The 19285-nt window shown below is 59.1% G+C and overlaps 3 protein-coding genes across 3 annotated transcripts; all 3 read left to right on the plus strand.

Annotated features, from left to right (window-relative positions):
- Nucleotides 1–1445: 1445 nt before the first annotated feature.
- CIART (circadian associated repressor of transcription) lies at nucleotides 1446–4108 on the plus strand (the record flags this gene model as incomplete). The annotated part of the gene is made up of 4 exons (XM_080569729.1): nucleotides 1446–1580; nucleotides 3009–3084; nucleotides 3193–3271; nucleotides 3379–4108. Coding segments are annotated over 4 exons (636 nt in total), but the record flags the coding sequence as incomplete, so codon positions are not given.
- A 935-nt stretch (nucleotides 4109–5043) lies between these two features.
- Nucleotides 5044–5665, plus strand: MRPS21 (mitochondrial ribosomal protein S21). Its single transcript, XM_080570102.1, has 2 exons — nucleotides 5044–5223; nucleotides 5382–5665. The coding sequence occupies exons 1-2, from the start codon at nucleotides 5141–5143 to the stop codon at nucleotides 5560–5562; spliced, it is 264 nt and encodes an 87-aa protein (XP_080426228.1). The 5' UTR covers nucleotides 5044–5140; the 3' UTR covers nucleotides 5563–5665.
- A 584-nt stretch (nucleotides 5666–6249) lies between these two features.
- On the plus strand, nucleotides 6250–18842 carry PRPF3 (pre-mRNA processing factor 3). Its single transcript, XM_080570099.1, has 16 exons — nucleotides 6250–6413; nucleotides 8244–8421; nucleotides 8683–8813; nucleotides 11935–12081; nucleotides 12584–12667; nucleotides 12749–12969; nucleotides 13347–13653; nucleotides 14355–14521; nucleotides 14682–14764; nucleotides 15400–15543; nucleotides 15687–15786; nucleotides 16298–16411; nucleotides 17008–17126; nucleotides 17662–17745; nucleotides 18150–18211; nucleotides 18566–18842. Exons 2-16 carry the CDS (start codon nucleotides 8277–8279, stop codon nucleotides 18710–18712), a joined length of 2055 nt encoding a protein of 684 aa, XP_080426225.1. The 5' UTR covers nucleotides 6250–6413; nucleotides 8244–8276; the 3' UTR covers nucleotides 18713–18842.
- Nucleotides 18843–19285: the final 443 nt, after the last annotated feature.

A 19285-nucleotide genomic window follows, 5' to 3' on the forward strand; every position in this document is an offset into this window, starting at 1 on the left:
CGCGCGCGCCTCCCGCCCCGCCCCCACGTGGGCGCACACGCGCCTGCCCCCCCCTCCCCCTCCCCCGCCCATTATGTAACGGGCGCCGAGGCGAGGCCGCGCCCTCCCATTGGCTGCGCCGCCCGCAACGCAATCCGGAGGCCGCTTCCATTGGCCGTCCGGGGGGGTGGGCGGTACCCAGCTTCCGCGTGGCCACATGGAGGGGCGTGGCCGCGGCCCTCCCCCTCGCAGCCAATGGGCGCGAGGCGGCCACCGCATTGGGCACGGCGGGGCGGGCGCGCCACCCAATGGGGGGCGAGGGGGCGGGGCGCGAAGCCGAGGCCCCGCCCGCTGCCGGGGGCGAGGCAGCCAATGGGAGCGCGGGGGGGGCGGGGCGCCGCGGGAGGCACGTGCGGCCGTGCACGTGTCCGCGTGGGGCGGCCGCGGCCGGGGCGGAACCGGCGCCGGGACCGGGCCCGAGACGGGGACGGCGGGGACGGGACCGGCACCGAGACCCGGATCGGGACGGGGGCACCGGGACGGGGACACCGGGACAGGGGCACCGGCACCGGGACATCGAGACCGGCACCGGGACACCGAGACCGGCACCGGGACAACCGGCACCGACCCGGGACATCAGCACCGGGACCGGGACATCGAGACCGGGAGCGAGCAAACGGCACCGGCACCGGGTCCAGACAATTGATACCGGCACCGGGACAGCAGTACCGACGCTGGCACCGGGACATCGATACCGGCACCGGGACCGGCCCCGAAGCGGGACACTGACACCGGGACCGTGACATCGGCACCGGCACCGGGGACACCGGCACCGGGACTAGGACCCGGACACCCACACCGGGGCTACCGGGACACCGGGACCAGGACCGGGACATCCACACCGGGGCACCGGGACACCGATCCCGGGACACAGACACCGGGACCAGGACCGGGACCTTGGCACTGGCACCGGGGCGTCCGCACCGGGACCGAGACATCGGGACCGGGACGTAGGCACCGGGACCCCGGGACGTCGGTACCGGGACAGCGACACCGGCACCGGGCCACCGGCAGCAGGTGGGGGCGCGGAGCTGCCGGTACACGGCTGCGGGTGGGGGGGGGGGGGGGGGGCCGGGGGGGGGCGGCACCGGGAGGGGAACCCCCCCCCCCCGAACCGCGCCGAACGCCGGTTCCATTTTTTTTACCCGAATTTTCCCTTTTTCCCCCTTTTTTTCCAGGTGATTCCGCCCCGTTTCAGGGGCGCCCCCCCCCCTCCCGTCCCCCCCCCGGATCCCCGCCATGGAGCCCTCGGGGGCCCCCCCCCCCGCGGCAACGACGGCGGGCCGAGGCGGGGACCCCCCCCCCGGAGCCTCCCCCGGAGCCCCCCCCCGGGACCCCTCCGGAGCCCCCCCCCGGGCGGGGCTCCCGGTGCCCCCCCGGCGCCGCTGCGGTCCCCCGGGTCCGGACCGGACCGGGGCCGCAAGCGGCCGCCGGGGGGGCACCGGGAGCCCCCCCCCGGGGGGAAGAGGCACAAAACCGGGGAGCCCTGCGCCGGAGCGCCCCCCCCCCCGAGCGACGGCGACCGCCTTTTTGCCCAAAAAGTGAGTTTTTGGAAGGAAAAAGCTGGGGGATGCGGGGGGGGGTGGCCGGGGGGGGCGCCCCTAAAAAAGCCCCCGCGTCCTGCGCTGCCTCGGCTGCCCCGCGGGAGGCTGGGGGGGGTTGGGGGGGGCTGGGGGGATTTGGGGCGGTTTGGGGGTTTTTGGGGGCGCTGGGGGGGTTTTGGGGTGGTTTGGGGGTTTTGGGGAGGGCTGTGGGATTGGGGCGGTTGTAGGTTTTGGGGTGCTTTGGGGGGGCTGTGGGTTTTGGGGGGGGGCTGTGGGTTTTAGGGTGTTTTGGGGAGGCTGTGGGTTTTTTGGGGCGGTTTTGGGGAGGCTGTGGGTTTTGGGGGGGGTGCGGGTTTGGGGGGCTATGGGTTTTGGGGTGCTTTGGGTGCGCTGTGGGGTTTTTGGGGCGGTTTTGGGGAGGCTGTGGGTTTTGGGGGGGGTGCGGGTTTGGGGGGGCTGTGGGTTTGGGGGTTTTGGGGTGGCTGTGGGGTTTTTGGGGCGGTTTTGGGCTTTTGGGGTGGCTGTGGGTTTGGGGGGGCTATGGGTTTTGGGGTGCTTTGGGGGCGCTGTGGGTTTTTTGGGCTGGCTGTGGGTTTTGGGGTTTTGGGGTGGGTTTTCGGGAGGCTGGGAGTTTTGGGTGGCTATGGATTTTGGGGCGTTTTGGGGGGCTGTAGGGTTTTTGGGGCAGTTTTGGGCTTTTGGGGTGGCTGTGGGTTTGGGGGTTTTGGGGTGGGTTTGGGGGGGGCTGTGGGTTTTTGGGGACTATGGATTTTGGGGCGTTTCGGGGGGCTGTAGGGCTTTTGGGGTGGCTGTGGGGTTTTGGGGGGGGCTGTGGGTTTGGGGTTTTTGGGGTGTCTGTGGGTTTTGGGATGTCTGTGGGTTTTGGGGTTTTGGGGTGGCTGTAGGTTTGGGGGGGGCTATGGGTTTTGGGTGCTTTGGGGGCGCTGTGGGTTTTTTGGGCTGGCTGTGGGTTTTGGGGTTTTGGGGTGGGTTTTCGGGAGGCTGGGAGTTTTGGGTGGCTATGGATTTTGGGGTGTTTTGGGGGGCTGTAGGGTTTTTGGGGCGGTTTTGGGCTTTTGGGGTGGCTGTGGGTTTGGGGGTTTTGGGGTGGGTTTGGGGGGGGCTGTGGGTTTTTGGGGACTATGGATTTTGGGGTGTTTCGGGGGGGCTGTGGGGTTTTTGGGGTGGCTGTGGGGTTTTGGGGGGGGCTGTGGGTTTGGGGTTTTTGGGGTGTCTGTGGGTTTTGGGATGTCTGTGGGTTTTGGGGTGGTTTTGGGGTTTTGGGGGGGCTGTGGGTTTTGGGGTTTTGGAGGGGGCTGTGGGTTTTGGGGTTTGGGGGGGTGGCTGTGGGTTTTGGGGGTTTTTGGGGGGGGCTGATCCCAGTGCAGCCCCCGCGGCGACGGCGCCCCCTCTCCCTCCTCGCAGTGCCGGGAGCTGCGGGGCTTCATCCGCCCGCTGACGGAGCTGCTCAACGGGCTCAAGACGGGGCGCTACGACAAAGGTGGGCGCCCCCCCCCACCCCAAAACCCCCCCAAACCCCCCCAAATCCCCCCCAGACCCCCCCCCAACGCCCCCCAGGAGCACGTTTCCAGCGCCGGGCTCCCCGCAGGGCTCAGCACCTTCCAGCAGAGCGTGGCCATGGACCGGATCCAGAGGATCATCGGCGTCCTGCAGAAACCCGAAATGGGGTGAGCCCCCCCCCCCAAAAAAAAAAAGGTTTTGGGGTCTCCGCAGCTCCCCCCCCCCTCAATTTTAGGGGCCGGGGGGGTTACGGGGCCGCTCTCCCTTCCCGCAGGGCGCGCTACCTGGGGACGCTGCTGCAGGTGGAGGTGATGCTCCGGGGCTGGTTCCCCCACGTCGCCCCCAAAGCCGGCCCCCCCCCCGGAGCTCAGGACCGACCCCCCCAAAACCCCGACCCCCCCGGGGGGGCCTGGGGACCCTCGCCCAGCCCCGTCGGCGTCCTCCTGCTCCTCCACGACCGCCTCCGAGCCCGCCGCGGCCCCCCCGGGGGGGACGCCGCCGCCGCCGCCGCCTCGGGGACACCGGGGACGCCGCGCCACGGGGGGGGGCCCCCCAAACGGCCCCCCCCAACCCGGACTGGACCCCCCGCTCCCCCCCCCCCCGCGGCACCGGACGCGTGACGAGCGCCTGGATTCTCTCCTAATTTTTATTTTTCTTCAATTTATTATTATTTTTTTTGGGGGGGGCGGAGGGGGGGGCTGCTTTTGGGGTGCCCCCAAACCCACGGACACGTGTGGGGTCATTGTGTCCCCCCCCCCCCCAGGAGCGGTGTGCCTTGCCCTGGCAGCGGAGCCCCCCCCCCAGCATTTTGGGGTCCCCGGGGGGGGGCGGGGGAGGACACCGGGGGGGCGGGCCCCCCCGCAGCGCGGCCTCGCCCCGGCCTTGTGCCTTCCCCGCGTTTTAGGGGGGGGGGGTCCTGTGCCCCCCCCCCGACCCCGGCCTGATCCCAGCCCCCCCCCCCGGGAGCAATAAACGGCGGCGGGAGCGGCCGGGGCCACGCTGGTGCCGGTGTCCTTGTCCCCTTTTTTGGGGGGGGGGGTCCTATGGGGGGGGGAGATTTGGGGGGGGGGGTGCATCATGGGGTCCGGTGGGGCTGCACGCCCTGCCCCCCCCACACCTCGTATCCCCTTGGGGGGGCGCAGAGCCCCCCCTGCAAGGCCTGGTGCCCCCCTGGGGGTCTCACGGTCCCGCCCCGGTTGTGGTGTCTCCCTCAGGGTCTCATGGCCCCCCCCCCAGTCCCGGTGTCCCCCTGGGGGGTCTCACGGCCCCCCCCCCCGGTTGTGGTGTCCCCTTGGGGGTCTCGTGTCCCCCCGGGGCTCTTACGGCCACCCCCGTGTGTGGTGTCCCCCTGGGGGGGTCTCATGGCCCCCCCCATGGTTATGGTGTCCCCCCGGGGGTCTTATGCCCCCCCCCCCTCAGCCCCGCTGTCCCCCTGGGGGTCTCATGGCCCCCCCCCCCCGTGGCCTGGTGTCCCCTTGGGGGTCACACGCCCCCCCCAGGGTGTGATGTCCCCTTGGGGGGGTCTCATGCCCCCCCCCCCAGACCCGGTGTCCCCCCGGGGGTCTCACAGCCCCCCCATGTTGTGGTGTCTCCCTGAGGGTCTCATGGCCCCCCCCCAGCCTCGGTGTCCCCCTGCGGGTCTCATGGCCCCCCCCCCCATGTCTGGTGTCCCCTTGGGGGCCTCACAGCCCCCCCTCAGCCCCGGTGCCCCCCGGGGGTCTCACGGCCCCCCCCAGCCCCCCCCCAGCTCCCCCCTGCCCCCCCCAGACCCCCCCGCCTTCGCCCGCTGGCGGGGGCGTGGCTCCAGCAGGCCCCGCCCACCTCCCCGCCCCCTCCAAGCCGCGGGGGGGCTGGCCACGCCCCTCCCCCATAAGCCACGCCCCTTTCCTCAAGCCACGCCCTCGGAAAAAGAGACCGGGGCCACTTCCGCTTCCGGGGCGCGCGGCGGGGCAGCGGCCTGGGCGAGGAGCCCGGGGCGGAGGCAGCCGGGGGAGCCTCGGTCCGGTCCCGGCGCCCCGCAGCGGAGCCGACGGGCCATGGCGAACCACCTGCGCTTCGTGGGCCGCACCGTCATGGTGCGCAACGGCGACGTGGACGCGGCCTACGGGGCCCTCAGCAGGTGGGGGGGGGGGGCAAATAAACCGCCCCGGGGACCCCCCCAGTCCCCGCGGGCGGCCTGCGGCAGGGTCCCGCCGCCCTCCCGGGGCAGGATTTCTTCCCCGGAGCCGCGGAGGCCGCTTTTTAACCCGCTTCCCGCGGCTCTCGGCCCGCCCGCAGGATCCTGGCGCACGACGGCGTGCTGGAGGCGGTGAAGCAGGGGCGCTACTACGAGAAGCCGTGCCGCAAGAGGCAGCGGCTGGCCTACGAGGCGTGCCGGCGCGTCTACAACACCGAGATGGCTCGCAAGATCGCCTTCGTCGCCCGCAAGAGCCGCCCGGACCCCTGGCAGGGCTGCTAGCCGGGGGCTACGGCTGGCCGGCCGCCTGGCTGTCCAGCCGTCTGTCCGCCCGGCTGCCGATAAACCGCTGCTCTTTCCAATAAACCACTGCTCTTTCTAATAAGCCGCTCCTCTCTCCAGCTCGGCTGCCCGCCTGTGGGGGCTGCGGATGGGGGGTTTTGAGGAGGGAAGACTGGGGCCGTGCGGCCGCTCCTCCCCCTCTGGGATCGGGGGGAGGCCCCTGGGGATTGGGGGAACGCCCAGGGGGTCCGGGTCAGCTGGAGATGGGGGGTAAGAGTGGGGAAGCGCGTTTCTGCTGCCTCTTCTCACCCCCGCGGGACAGGGAGGAGGCAGCCCGGGGGTCGAGCTCCCTGGGCTCGGGGACAGCCCCCTGGGGGTGGGGTGAGCCTGCCGGGGGGGTTGGGGCAGCCCCCCAGGAATTTGGGGGGAGCCACCAGGGGCTTTGGGCGGGAGCCTGAGCTTGGGGGGAGCCCCCCCGAGGGGTTGGGGAGTCCCCCGCGGGGCTTGGGGGAGCCGCCAGAGGGTCCGGGGGAGCCCCCAGGGTTTTGGGGCAGCCCCCGGGGGGCGGGGGAGGTCCCCGACGGCGGGGGGGAGACCAGCGTCACGTGGGAAGGGCCCCGCGTCACGTGAGAGGGGCCCGGCGTCGCGCCCTCCCCTCACCCCCTCCACGTGATCCCGGCGGCCTCGGCCACGCCCCCCTCCCCCCCGCCACCTTCTCGGCACCCTTCGCGCGGGCGGGCGCGCATGCGCGCTGCGGCCTCGGCGGCCGTTTCCGCTTCCGGCCCCGCCGTGCAGACGCCGTCAGGGCCGCCGCCGCCGCTCGGGGCCTGCCGGGGCCGTGCCCCGCCGCGGTGAGGGGGCCGCGGGGCGCAGGGAGGAGCCCTGGGGGCGCCGAGAGGAGGCCGGGGGGCGGCGGGAACCGGGCGGAGCGGGCGGGGAGGGAGCGGGACCGTTAGGCCCTGAGGGGCTGCGATGGGCCGGGGAGCGGCGGCGGGCGGGCGGCGCTGACGGGGCGGCTGCGGGCGGGAGGTGCGCGGGGAGGGAGGGCGGCGGGCAGCCGGAGGTGAAACACGTTTATATGTGAGCGATAAGGGGGCACCCCTACGTAAATACCCACGTATGTGTACGTTTGGGGGGCAGCCGTATGTAAATAGCCCCATATATGGGCGTTTAGGGGGCACCCACATATAAATACCCACGTATATGGGCATTTAGGGGGCACCCGAGTGTAAATACCCACTTATGTGTACGTTTAGGGGGGCACCCATACATAAATACATGTGTATATATACATTTAGGGGGCACCCCTATGTAAATACCCACATATATAGACATTTAGGGGGCACCCATGCGTAAATACCCACATATATGGGCATTTAGGGAGCACCAATATATAAATACTCACGTATGTGGGTGTTTAGGGGGCACCTGTCTGTAAATACCCACGTATGTGTATGTTTAGGGGACACCCATACATAAATACGTGTGTATATATACATTTAGAGGGCACCCGTATATAAATACCCACATATATCAGTGTTTAAGGGGCACCCCTATGTAAATACCTGTATATATGGCCGTTTAGGGGGCACCTATACACAGATACATGTGTTTATATACATTAAAGGGGCATCCCTATGTGAATACACGTGTGTATATACATTCAGAGGGCATCCCTACATAAATACCCACACATACGGGCATTTAGGGGGCACCGACACATAAATACACGTGTATATGTATGTGTTTAGGGGGCATCCATACATAAATACAGGCATATATGAGCATTTAGGGGGCACCCATCCATAAATACGTATATATGTGTATGTTTAGGGGGCCCCCACGTGTAAATATCCACATGTATGTACATTTAGGGGGCACCCACGTGTAAACGCACAAACGCCTGGAGCATTCCCTGCTTCAAAGGCTGGACTTGGAGACCAAACCTTGCGGCGGTGTTCCCTTGGGCTGCGCTTGGTGTTATTTTGAGTCTGTCCCCGTGAAAGCCGCTGCGGGCAGCACGCAGCCGCGAAGGTTTTCCCGTCTTCTCGGGGAGCTCCGAGCTCCCCGGGGAAAGCCTGGCCCCCTCGCCGCCGTCTCAGCCCCGGGGGTTTACTTTTTCCTGCCCGTTTTTTCCCGGCCTCTCTGGTGAGGAGTGCTTTGGTAGCGCTGACGCCCAGGATTTTAATTCTCCCTTGAAACGACGGCCGCGTTTCCAGCTTTGTCTGCTTTCCGTTCAGACGGAGCCACAGCGGCACCGAGGCTCGGCGAGCCTGTGCTTTTGGGAGAGGGATGCCGAGGTCAAACACGTTCCCTTAAGAAGATTTTCTTTCGGTTCCAGATAAAGGAGACTTGGGTTCCAAATCAGATTAGTGCCCGGCCGCGTAATTAAACGTTATTGCTTCAGCGTAGCGAACGTTAGCGAGGCGAGAGCGGTTAATGGAGATTGCTGGATTGGCATCTGGGGGACCGCTGCGCCAGGCACGAGCGACAGAAACCAAGGGCTCGTGTAATTTCAGCTCGTGGCTTAAAAATAAGGGAGCAAAAGTGATCTCCAGGAGCTTTCGCCAGCCCTCAGCAGCCGTCAGCTTTCTCTTTCACGAGAAAAGGCACCGAACTAAGGGTAAAGTGATCCTTTTTTTATTATTAATCTGTGGTTTTCTTGCCTGCCTTCTCCGCAGGTGCGAGCGGAGTAACCTGGGCCGCCAGCCGCGATGTCGCTCTCCAAAAGGGAGCTGGACGAGCTGAAGCCATGGATCGAGAAGACGGTGAAGCGAGTGCTGGGCTTCTCCGAGCCCACCGTGGTTACCGCAGCGCTCAACTGCGTGGGGAAGGGCATGGACAAAAAGAAAGCGGCCGGTACGTCCCCCGCGCTCCCGCCCCGACCCCGCAGCTGCCGGTAGGAGCGCTCGGGCCCCCTGGCAGACCGAGAACGGAGCAGAAGCCTGCACCTGCACCTCCCAGAGGCCTCCGGAGCCCGGGGTGCTGCGCTGGTTGGGTCGAAGCCCCCTTTAACTCGGAGTTTTGTGGCTTTGCAGACGTCTCTGTGAGCTCTCTGCTCTCCCGCTCATCCCCCTCAGGGAATTCTGCCGTTCACGCAACTCCTCTTTTTTTCCCCAGACCACCTCAAGCCTTTTCTCGACGACTCCACCCTGAGGTTTGTGGACAAGCTCTTTGAAGCGGTGGAAGAAGGCCGAAGCTCCAGGCACTCCAAATCCAACAGCGACCGGAATCGGAAGCGAGAGCTGAAGGTGAGCTGAGGCCTGGTTACCGATTGTTGCTTTTTCTGTTGTTCGGCGGCCGTGGAGGCAGCGCTGGTACTCTGCCACACTTTCCTCTTCCAGAGAGGTACATCTTACACCACTCAAAGTTCAAGAGAAAAGCCCCTTCCCCGTGACGAAGTGTGTGAGCCTTTACCTTTCAGTTCTCTTTACCTCCCGGCGAGGGAGCGCAGCGCTCTCCTTGGTGGTGTCCGGGGTGGGAAGCCTCAGCTTTTGGTTTCTTTAACAACGCCCGCTAGGCTCGTGCAGCAAAGGGACTTAAATAACAGGGCTGCATCTCTCTCTTTCCTTTCGTGCTCGATGCTGGCACGTGTGGCAGCACTGAGTCTTCGCTGCCCTGCGAGCTGGCGGCCTGGGGCAGGGCGTCCCACCTCCAAATAACTTCCCTCTTGCTCTTCCTCGCTCGAACGTGCTGCGTTTCGGTCTGTCGGCTCGTGCTGCCTGGCCCTGAGCGAGCAGGTCTTCCCATGGTGGGTTTTCCTTCTCTTCTTTCCACTTGGAATCCGCAGAGGGTGATTTTTGGCAGCCTTTCCCCCGCCGCAGCACGAGGCGGATTACAGTAGGGATTTCCTAGCCCGGCGGCGTTTCTCCCACCTAACGCTTGCCTGGGATGGTGGAAGTCTCGTGCATCCAAACCTGTTTTCGCCTCCTGCGTTCTCTTGAAGACTTCACTCGCCACCTTCTGGAAATGCATTTTTTTTCATCACTCGCATGCTGGGTTTAAAAGCGGCTGTTCCCTGCTGTTCCCTGCTCACAACGCAAGTTTCCTTTCGCTTTTTCCGAGGTCCCTCTTTTACGGCGAGCTTGTGTTTCCCTGTAACCGTTCAGTCAGCACCTAACCTCGGTTATCCGGAACGATCCTTCGCAGTTTTGGAGCCTTCGCTCCCTGTTTTCTTGGAGAAACTTGCTTCTTCTCCCACCCTCTGGCGGAGGTTTTGACGCCAGCGAGAGAAGGGCCTCCTCCGGGCTCCAGATGCCTTCGCCAGTTAAGGAGGAGTATTTAAACAGGTCCCGTCCTGCCCGTTTCAGCGCAGCCCGAGGAGCAGCAGGGTTTTAAAACCCAGCCTAGTTTACTGCTCTGCGTTTGGGTGTCCCAGCGAACGACGGAGCTTGAAGGACTTGAGGCTTTTGCAGCGGTCTCGGTTGGAACAAGGGTGCCAGCAAGCATCTTTCGAGTATTTCCATGCTGTGGTTCCTCTTGAATTTGAGTATTAGCCCGGCACATGTGCACATTAGCTGCCATGGGGTTATTAGAAAGCGAGATTTTGGCCAGGATGTTCTCTCCGAGCTGTGCCCTTCAACACCCTTCCTTTTGCCCTCTTGGGGAGATGGCGGAGAGCCAGGAACATCGTGAAGCGCGGCGCTGTTGGCACTTCGTGGTCATGGGCCGCAGCTTTGTGGGGAGACTTTCACAGTCCTGTGGCGCTGCTGGCTTGCGTGGATCCCCCGTTTCTTCAGAGCCTGAATTCAGGCCCACCTGGCTTCCAGCTGTCTCCTCCTCTCGTCTCTCATCTTCCTCGTGGCACTGGCTGGCGCGCCGCAGCGGCCTGGCGGCGCATCTCACGCTGGCAAACCGCAGCAGGGATGGGGCTGGGTGCGGGGAAGGCGCCGCTTCTCCGGGGAAACGTCTGCTCGGGCGTCTCACGTGGGTGGCGGTGCTCTCGGCGTCCAAGCTGACCCGAAAGCAGGTCCGGGGAGCAGCGTAGCAGCCCCGTCCTCATCTCTTGGCTGCCGGAACGGAGCCAGGCACCCGCCCTGCCTCCTCGTCGGCCTCTGCCTCTGGAATTGCCTTTCTTGGAGGCCCTTCGTCGGGATCCAGAGCTGGCCTCGCGCCGCCGCGAAGCGAGGTGGCGTAGTGAGGGGGTCAGGTCGTGGGCGTGTGTGGAATGACCGCCCCCCGCCGCTGCTGCGGGTTTTAGGGTTGAATTCATACTCGTAAGCTTAGGTGTGTAGCATCAAGCAGCGGATTAATTCGGAGTGCCGCTTGTCGTGTTAGCCGGCTCCAGCGCTCTGTCTGGTCTTCCTTCTCTCTCCTTGGTTAAATCTTGTGGGGTAGGTCATTGCTCGGGAAGTTTCAGGAACTAAAACGTAATGGTTTACACACTTTATACTATGGGCAAGTCCTTTCTCTTGAACTTGTAGGTTTTCCAAGAAGTACCTGTGTCTGGATGAGGATGTGTCCCTGTAGAATATGAGCCATTATAGTGAAGAAGGGATTTCAACTAACGCTTACAACCGGTGTGTATATTTTCATTTCAAATAACACCCTCACACGCTCCAGTAACACGGTTACATGGACAAATCCGGCTTACCGTACGCAAAACCGGCACTGACAAAAGGAAATCCGTGGCCGCAAGCACACGAAGGGTGCTCGAAGGGCACCCTTCCCCAGTTCCCCCAGCGCAGAGCTCTGTGGAACGCGCGCTTTTCCCTTTGTTCCATGCCACGGCCGCTTCACGCGAGTCCGTCTGTGTGGTCATTGCTCCCCTCGCTCTCCGAGAAGAGGGAGAAGAGGGGCTCGGTTTGAGCGCAGCGTCTCTGGCTCCAGGCTGGAGTCTCGTGGGTTAGAAGCGTGAGGAAACGCTGCGGGCATCCCACCCTGCCCTAGGACTGCGTTCTCCCTTTGGTGACAGCGTGGCGGGACAGCAGCCTCCCGTAGCGACCCCTGTGAAGTTGGCTGAAGACACAGACACCGTTTCGGCCCGCTCAGGGTAGCTCGCGTGCAGGCTTCTTCCGTCTCTCTGGGGAGCTGAGCGAGACCTCGGATCCCAGTGCCAAAAATCCCTTCGGCACCTGAGAGAGCGGCGGCGCCTCTTACACGGGGCTATCCCCGTGTGGCCTCCTGTGCTTTAAGCCGCCGGGTGGATCGTCGGCGATGCTTCTCTGGTGGGGAGCCAGGGCACAGGCTTCGCGTGGGACTCACAGTTAGGTCAGGCTGCGAGTGCCGCTCTGGAAACGCTCGACCACGACGCGGTGCTGACCTTTCGGTGCTGGATTTCCTTCTCACGGTGCTTTCTCGTCCTAAAACTGGCCCTGGGGGGAGTTCGTAGCTTTTAACCAGTCTGCTCTTTCTCTCCTTTTGCTGCTTCAGGATGTGTTTGGCGATGACTCTGAGGTATCCAAGGAATCTTCTGGCGTCAAGAAGCGGCGCATCCCGCGGTTTGAGGAGGTTGAGGATGAGCCTGAGGTTATTCCAGGCCCGCCGTCGGAGAGCCCTGGGATGCTGACCAAGCTACAGGTCAGTCCAACTGCGCTGTGTGACGCCAGCTCTGCCCCCAGAGCCAGCGCTGCCTATCTCGGAGATCTCGAATCCTGCTACAGTTTAATGTTTTCTTTATCTTGGTTGGTATCACAAGCTGAGGAAGCAAACAGCGAGTTGCTTTTGCCTGTCCCTTGGTTGCTGCAGTTGCTGCCTGTGCTCTCTTCGCAGAGCTCACCGCCACTTGTGCACGGGGCTAATGATAACGCAAAGTCTTCGAGTGGGGAAAGTTTGGATGTTCTCTTTGCACAAGCTGGAGTGAACGGGAAGGGGAAAGGGTCTTTGTAGGCAGCGCCGGCACTGTAAGGTTCCTTTTCTAGAGCTGGAGGCCATCAGTTAAAGCAGTTTGATAGAGCTCTGTGCTCACCAAGCTGGTCTGCACGCGTTTGCAACCATCAGCGGATGTAAAAAGGTGCTGGAGACCCCTTCTCTCCTTCCGATAGAGCGAAGAAAAACTCACCGTCCGGTTTTCTTTCCACAGATCAAGCAGATGATGGAGGCAGCCACTCGACAGATCGAAGAGAGGAAAAAGCAGCTGAGTTTCATCAGTCCTCCGACGCCACAGGTACCTACTGGAAGTAACGCGTTGGCGTGACCTGGATGTGCCAGCCCAGCTCTGTAACAAAATTTATTTCTCTGTCAACAGCCAAAAATTTCTTCTTCATCCCAGTCGGAACGTCTCCCCATCGGCAACACGATCCAGCCCTCCCAGGCCGCGACGTTCATGAACGACGCCATCGAGAAGGCGAGGAAAGCCGCCGAGCTGCAGGCCCGAATTCAGGCCCAGCTGGCTTTGAAACCGGGGCTCATCGGCAACGCCAACATGGTGGGGCTGGCCAACCTGCACGCCATGGGGATCGCGCCTCCGTGAGTAGCCGCTGTTCTTCCGAGCTCCGTAATCCTGACGGTCGTAGGGCTGGACTGCCGGTGGAGGGTCTGCCCCAAGGTTTCTTCAGTGCTCCGTCGGTTCCCAGCAGTGCTTTAATGGTTGCTGAAGGAACAAATCTGTTAGAGAGGCGAAACGGAGGTTGCTCCGTCGCAGGGCAACGCTCTCCCAAGTTCTGCGCACCAGATTTGAGTCCTTTCTGGCCGTATAGATGAGTCTTAACGGTAGAAAGAAGCCTTTCACAAAACTTTCACAAAGTATAGGCTGGTCTGGTGCTTGCTGTGGAAATGTGGCTCTCGCTTCCTTCGAATTACTGCTGTAGTCACGTTTTAATGTGGTGTCTCTGTCTCGCCACCAGGAAAGTGGAATTGAAGGATCAGACAAAGCCTACGCCACTGATCTTGGATGAGCAAGGCCGAACTGTTGATGCAACTGGTAAAGAGATTGAATTGACTCACCGCATGCCAACCCTAAAAGCAAACATCAGAGCTGTGAAGAGAGAGCAGTTCAAACAGCAGCTTAAAGAAAAGCCCTCGGAAGACATGGAGTCGAACACTTACTTTGACCCCCGGGTCTCCATAACCCCAGCCCAGCGTCAGAAACGCACCTTTAAGTTCCATGAAAAAGGCAAATTTGAGAAAATTGCCCAGAGGTTGCGAACGAAGGTATTTGAGGTCTTGCCATGCTAACTGACAGCACAGAAACGAGGGTTTGGTTTAGGAGGGGCGTTGACTCTCCTCTCCTGGGTTGCGAAAGGGAGCTCTGTTCACTTGAGTAAGAAGCTTTTGAGTAAAATCACCTGCAGCTTTTCTGTCAGCGTCATTCCTGTTGAAAAGGTAGACATCCAAATAAGAACATGCTTAAAAAGCATTTTCAGATCTCTCTCCTCACTTGGTGAAAGACAAAAATCTGGTGTTTTATTGAGTTTGTTTTTGACAAAAGACTGAAAATTTCCAAAGAGAATAGGTCGTTTTCTGGCCAAGTCTTCTTTCTACAGAAGTGGTCACCTTAGAGGTGCAGATTTTAAAGGATCTTGGTAAACTGCCCGAGTTCCTGGGGAGAACGGGGAGAAGAGCTCAATTAGACAGAAAAGCCCAGGGGTGTGCATCACAGGGATGATGATGTGCAACCCAGGGAGATGTTATTTTGGGATCGTTCCATGCTCCTATTAGGCTTGGTAATAAGCCCAGTTTTTTGGCAAGTTTGTGAGCAGAAGCACTCCATCGTCATCTTTTGTGTGGTTTCTTCTGTGGTCTACTTCAGCTTGTGTGCACCTGCTCTTTTATTATTATTTTTTTAAGCATACCGTGCTTAAAAGTGAACGCTGAATGACCTTTGTGTGCCACTTTCCTCTCCTTGTTCTCAGGCTCAACTAGAAAAGCTGCAGGCAGAGATATCTCAGGCTGCCCGAAAGACAGGGATACACACTTCTACCAAGTTGGCTCTTATTACCCCTAAAAAGGAGCTGAAGGAGGGCGAGATCCCAGAGATAGAGTGGTGGGACTCGTACATCATCCCGAACGGCCTTGACTTGTAAGTAATTGACGTGCCAGGCTTTGTTCTGCTGCAGGAGGAAACTCGGGGGAGGTTTGGGGGGGTAACGTGGCGGTCTCTTGAGCACTTGGGCACGTCAGGCTGGACGAATCTGCTTGAGCTACTGAATTCCAACGATGCCCAACTCTCTCCTCTCTAGAAAAGGCGGAACGTCTTCAAAGAGAGATGAGTACTTCGGAATCACAAACCTCGTGGAGCACCCAGCGCAGCTCAACCCACCAGGTACTGCCCTGTAGCAGCCTCTCAGATTTAGCCCGTTCTGGTCAATTTTGCTGTTAAGCTGGATGCAAAAACCTTCAGAAAGTTAATGTTAGGTGGGGTGAACCGGCATGCAAGCTCTCAGTTGTAATACTGCTGACCCGTGGGTCTCTTATCCCTGTAAGGAAAGAAGCCATGTGAAGATAAATCTGAAAATTCTGTAAAAGTAGTCAAAATTGAGAGGGGAAAGTCTCTGTCTCGTTTTTTGGAAAGTTGTTATAAAACCTGTAGTGGTTACCAGTAGCTCGCGTACCTTTTGGTAGCCTTACCCTTGATAGCTGAGTAGTGGTGCAGCTGCAAGATCTGCAAGATTTTCATCTCTGGCAGGTCAGTTTTTGACATCCTTGCCCTGAGGAAGGGACATAAAACAACCACAGAGCATTTTCTTCTTCGGTATAAATGTGTGAATAGCAAAACTGTTTTCCTAGCTCGGTAGTCGGTGCAAACAACCTGCGCAATGCTACAGGCTGGTTTGTCCATGAAGTGTGGATATAACAGAGCACGATACAAGTGTATCCCCCAGTAAGGGATGCAGGTGATGTTTCTTGTTGCTCCTTCAAAGCAGATTCATGTTTATGTTACCTTGTTTCTCTTCCCAGTGGACAGTGACACGCCGGTGACCCTGGGCGTTTATTTAACTAAGAAAGAGCAGAAGAAGTTACGGCGACAGACTCGGAGAGAAGCCCAGAAGGAGCTACAGGAGAAGGTCAGGCTGGGCCTGATGCCACCGCCAGAACCCAAAGGTAAGGCTGCAGCAGGCAGGCCGCGTGCCAAGAGCCGGGCTACCGCAGGCCCTTAGCTCTTAAACCAGCAGCCTGGGCCAAGCACGAACGGCAGACTGGTCTGATGGGAACCTCTCACAGCTCCTCTCTCCTTTTCCTCGCAGTAAGAATTTCAAACTTGATGCGAGTGCTGGGGACGGAAGCTGTTCAGGACCCAACAAAAGTTGAAGCTCATGTCAGAGCGCAGATGGCAAAGAGACAGAAGTAGGTGGCACGTTGTACATTTTTTGTTTGTCCCTTTTAGGTGGAATTAGTGGTGGTGCAGCATTCATTCCTAGAGAATGAAATCCCTGAACAAAGAGCGGTGGGATTATGTGTGTGTGTTGCTCTTGCAGCCTGTTTCAGCTGTTCTGAAAGAGCTCCCCAAAGCCCTGCGCAGGGAGAATGGTCTGAGTGATCAATTCTTGGCACTAAAGAGTGACTTTGTGCCCTGTATTAAATGAGTTTCCTATCGTGATGATGATTGGCATCCCAGTTGTTGCTAATGAATGTGTTTAGGGAAGTGACCGGGGGAGAATTGGACTGGTGACTGGATTAAAAAAGCCTGTGTCCTTTTAATTCAGGCAGGTTAAGGCAGAATCTGAGTGGAAGTTGAAGCTGTTTTGGGATCCGTGGAACACATTCTTTGTTTAGGAATTGAAGGGTCCGTTTTGATGCTGTAACAGGTATGTTGTAGGCTGCGTTCCTGCTTATCGCTGTGTCTCTTTGCACCCAGAGCTCACGAAGAAGCAAACGCTGCAAGAAAACTAACAGCAGAACAACGGAAAGCGAAGAAGATTAAAAAGCTCAAAGAGGATGTCTCACAGGGAGTTCACATAGCTGTGTACAGGTGAGTGCCGGGCTGCGTGCTCTTGATAGATGTTTGTGCAGGTGTCTGTTTTGTAAATAAAGCTGAGAAATGCCCTATAGAAAGGTGCTACTGGAGAGGAGTGTCCTTCAGGAGCAGTACCGTGTACCTGATCAGCAGATTTCCATTGAGCACTAAAGAATCTCAATCTGTAACAGTTGGATGCTCTCCATTCACGCTGTCCCAAATAAACGTCAGCTAACCCTGTCCTTCCTTCATCCTGTTACAGCAGAGTAGTAAAAATGCATGTCAGGTTTGGAGAACTTCAGCTGGGATTGAAGTTTCTGATGAGGAGACTGATTTATTGCGATATCAGAGCTAACTTGATCCGTTGCTGTTCAGAAATGTTAGGAAATTTTCAAGATCTAAATGAAGCTTGAATAGGAAAGGACAGACGCAGCCTCTGTGAGCAGTCTGATTACAAGCATATATGATTTGGAAGTGGAAGTAAAGCCCTACATCTCCGAGGAGCTGGAGGCAGGAAACATTGGACCCAGCTGAGGAAGGGTAGGGAGTGCTTGGACCGATGGTAATAGCTCTGTTTTTCCACAACCTGTTGTTCTTTATCCCGTTTTCAGGGTCCGAAACTTGAGCAATCCAGCAAAAAAATTCAAAATTGAGGCGAACGCTGGCCAGCTGTACTTAACAGGCGTGGTGGTTCTACACAAAGATGTCAACGTGGTCGTAGTAGAAGGAGGTGAGGGCTTGGGAGGCAGGCTTTTGGTCGCAGCGTGATGTTCAAAAGCTTGCCTCTAGCGCCAATTATACCTGCATGTGAAAATAGCTGACTGAGGGTTATGGAAAAACGAGGAAGTAAGGAGGCACTTTGAAACTCCCTTAATTACTGTTATAATGGGGTTAGCACTGACTGCAGAGAGCGCTGTAATCCAGTTAGAAAATCCAGTACGTTCAATACATTCGATGCTGAAGGAAAAATGCACCTTAGATTTAGATCCTTGCATCTGCTCAGAGCAAGGAGGGCCCCGGCTCAAAGCCTGGTGCGTTTTCTCACGGTTTGCGCAGTTCTAAGCGTTTTTGCAAGGTGTTGAAGAGCCTGTTTGGTAGCAGGAGATCCTGAGACGGCCAAGAGCTAAGTGCTGTGCCCAACGGCCTTGAGAAGGCCAGTGGGCACTGCTGTGTTTGTGGGGGCCGTTGGTTTCTGCTGCTTTTTAGAATCTCCTAAAAACTGAAGGTTAAGGAACGGTGTGAATGTGATTCTGGCTTTTCCCCAGGCCCGAAAGCACAGAAGAAATTCAAACGTCTTATGCTTCATCGAATAAAATGGGATGAGCAAACTTCAAACACAAAGGGAGAGGGTACGTGTAAAGGTCTGTGGGGAAGGGGGTGGTAGGAGATCATCGGGAGGAAAAGCTTTTCTGGACTTTTGCTAAGGAGACCAGTTTTAACTGAAATGCAGCACTCTGTAACGAACACACCAGTGCTGGAGGGGGGAAAAAAATGTCAGGGTGTGCATTTGTGGAGAATATCTTGCAATGCCCGAGTGTTCCTGGTGTGTTGCATAGAAGCTGGGGGGGGCGGACGGTCACTGGGAGCAGGCCTGGGGTACCAGGTAACCATCAGAGTTTTGGGGTTTGACGAGGCAGGCGCTCAAGACGGCAGCTGTAAATGCCACCGTGCAGCAGAGGGGGTGGAAGGGGCCGGTGAAGCAGCAGCGCGGGGGGTCTGCAGGACTAGAATTTGCTTTTTTGTCTTTTTCCAGATGACGATGAGTCTGATGAGGAGTCTGTTAAGAAAACAAACAAATGCTCTCTGGTTTGGGAGGTGAGTAGCAGCTCTGTTCTAATCTGATTTCTTGGGGATTTGAGCGGGGCGGAAGCTAACTCTGTCTAACGGAGCAGCTGAGGTTGAAACAATCAAATCGTTCTGCAGCTTTGTACCAAATGACGATCTACAGAAGTAAACAAAAACATCTACAGGCTCTTTCTGTATGCATTTCTTGAACTGTAGTAGAATTAGGAGTATCTCCCCTGCAGCATAACCTGTGCTCGTGCAACAAGCTTATCACTTGTTAACCTGGGAGAACATTTATTCCCAGGTTCCCCGAGGGGTTCGGAGCGTTATTTCAGTTACTTTCCCCCAAAGACATATTGAGAAGTGTCCCGTTTCTCCTTCCAGGGCACAGCAAAGGATCGCAGCTTTGGCGAAATGAAATTTAAGCAGTGCCCCACTGAAAACATGGCACGGGAGCACTTTAAAAAACACGGCGCAGAGCACTACTGGGACCTGGCTCTGAGCGAGTCCGTGCTGGAATCCACAGACTGAGGGTGCTGCTGCCCCCGGCACCCCTCTTTGTTTGAGAACAATACCTCGTGGGAACTTGGACAAACCCCTTCCTCCCCTCCGGTCTCCGCAGTACAGCGCATACGATTAAAGAAATATTTTTTAAAACAAATCAGTTACACGTTTCCTGGATAAATTCAGCTCTTGGAGATTGCAGTGCAAACCTGCTGGGTGGTGGCACCCAGCAGCCACACCGGCTGCGCTTTAGTGTCTCTTACCTTCTCTGGAAAGAATCGTTTGGGGGTTAGAGGGGAGAAACAGTTTTCAAAGATGTCTTTAGTCCTTAGGGAGCGAGCCCGCGGTCTCAGAGTGAGGTACGAGTGCCTCTGCACGGGGCTGGGAGGTGCGAGGGCACCGGGCAGGGTACGTGGTGCCACAGGGAGACGTTTCCCCGCGGGGCAGAGGGGTGAGCGCGGCACAGCCCGCGGGCTGAGGGCGCAGGGGAAGGAGCACTTGGCGTTTGTAAAGCAGAGTAGGAGACGGGGACTTAGCCCACATCCTATATTTCAATAATAAACTTGTGTTTTTTTTAAAAGCTGAAGCTGTGGCAGTTGA

The sequence above is a fragment of the Anser brachyrhynchus genome, assembly GCF_964034855.1.
Source record: "Anser brachyrhynchus genome assembly, chromosome: 28".
Classification (NCBI taxonomy): domain Eukaryota; kingdom Metazoa; phylum Chordata; class Aves; order Anseriformes; family Anatidae; genus Anser; species Anser brachyrhynchus.

Bases quoted from the DNA above. Each gene is read 5' to 3' on its own strand.
- PRPF3 (XM_080570099.1), top strand. From the start codon at position 8,277: ATGTCGCTCTCCAAAAGGGAGCTGGACGAGCTGAAGCCATGGATCGAG. The intron at 8,422-8,682 runs GTACGTCCCCCG...TTTTTTCCCCAG, and splicing joins GGACAAAAAGAAAGCGGCCG to ACCACCTCAAGCCTTTTCTC. The intron at 18,212-18,565 runs GTGAGTAGCAGC...TTCTCCTTCCAG, and splicing joins AATGCTCTCTGGTTTGGGAG to GGCACAGCAAAGGATCGCAG.
- MRPS21 (XM_080570102.1), top strand. From the start codon at position 5,141: ATGGCGAACCACCTGCGCTTCGTGGGCCGCACCGTCATGGTGCGCAAC. The intron at 5,224-5,381 runs GTGGGGGGGGGG...GCCCGCCCGCAG, and splicing joins GCCTACGGGGCCCTCAGCAG to GATCCTGGCGCACGACGGCG.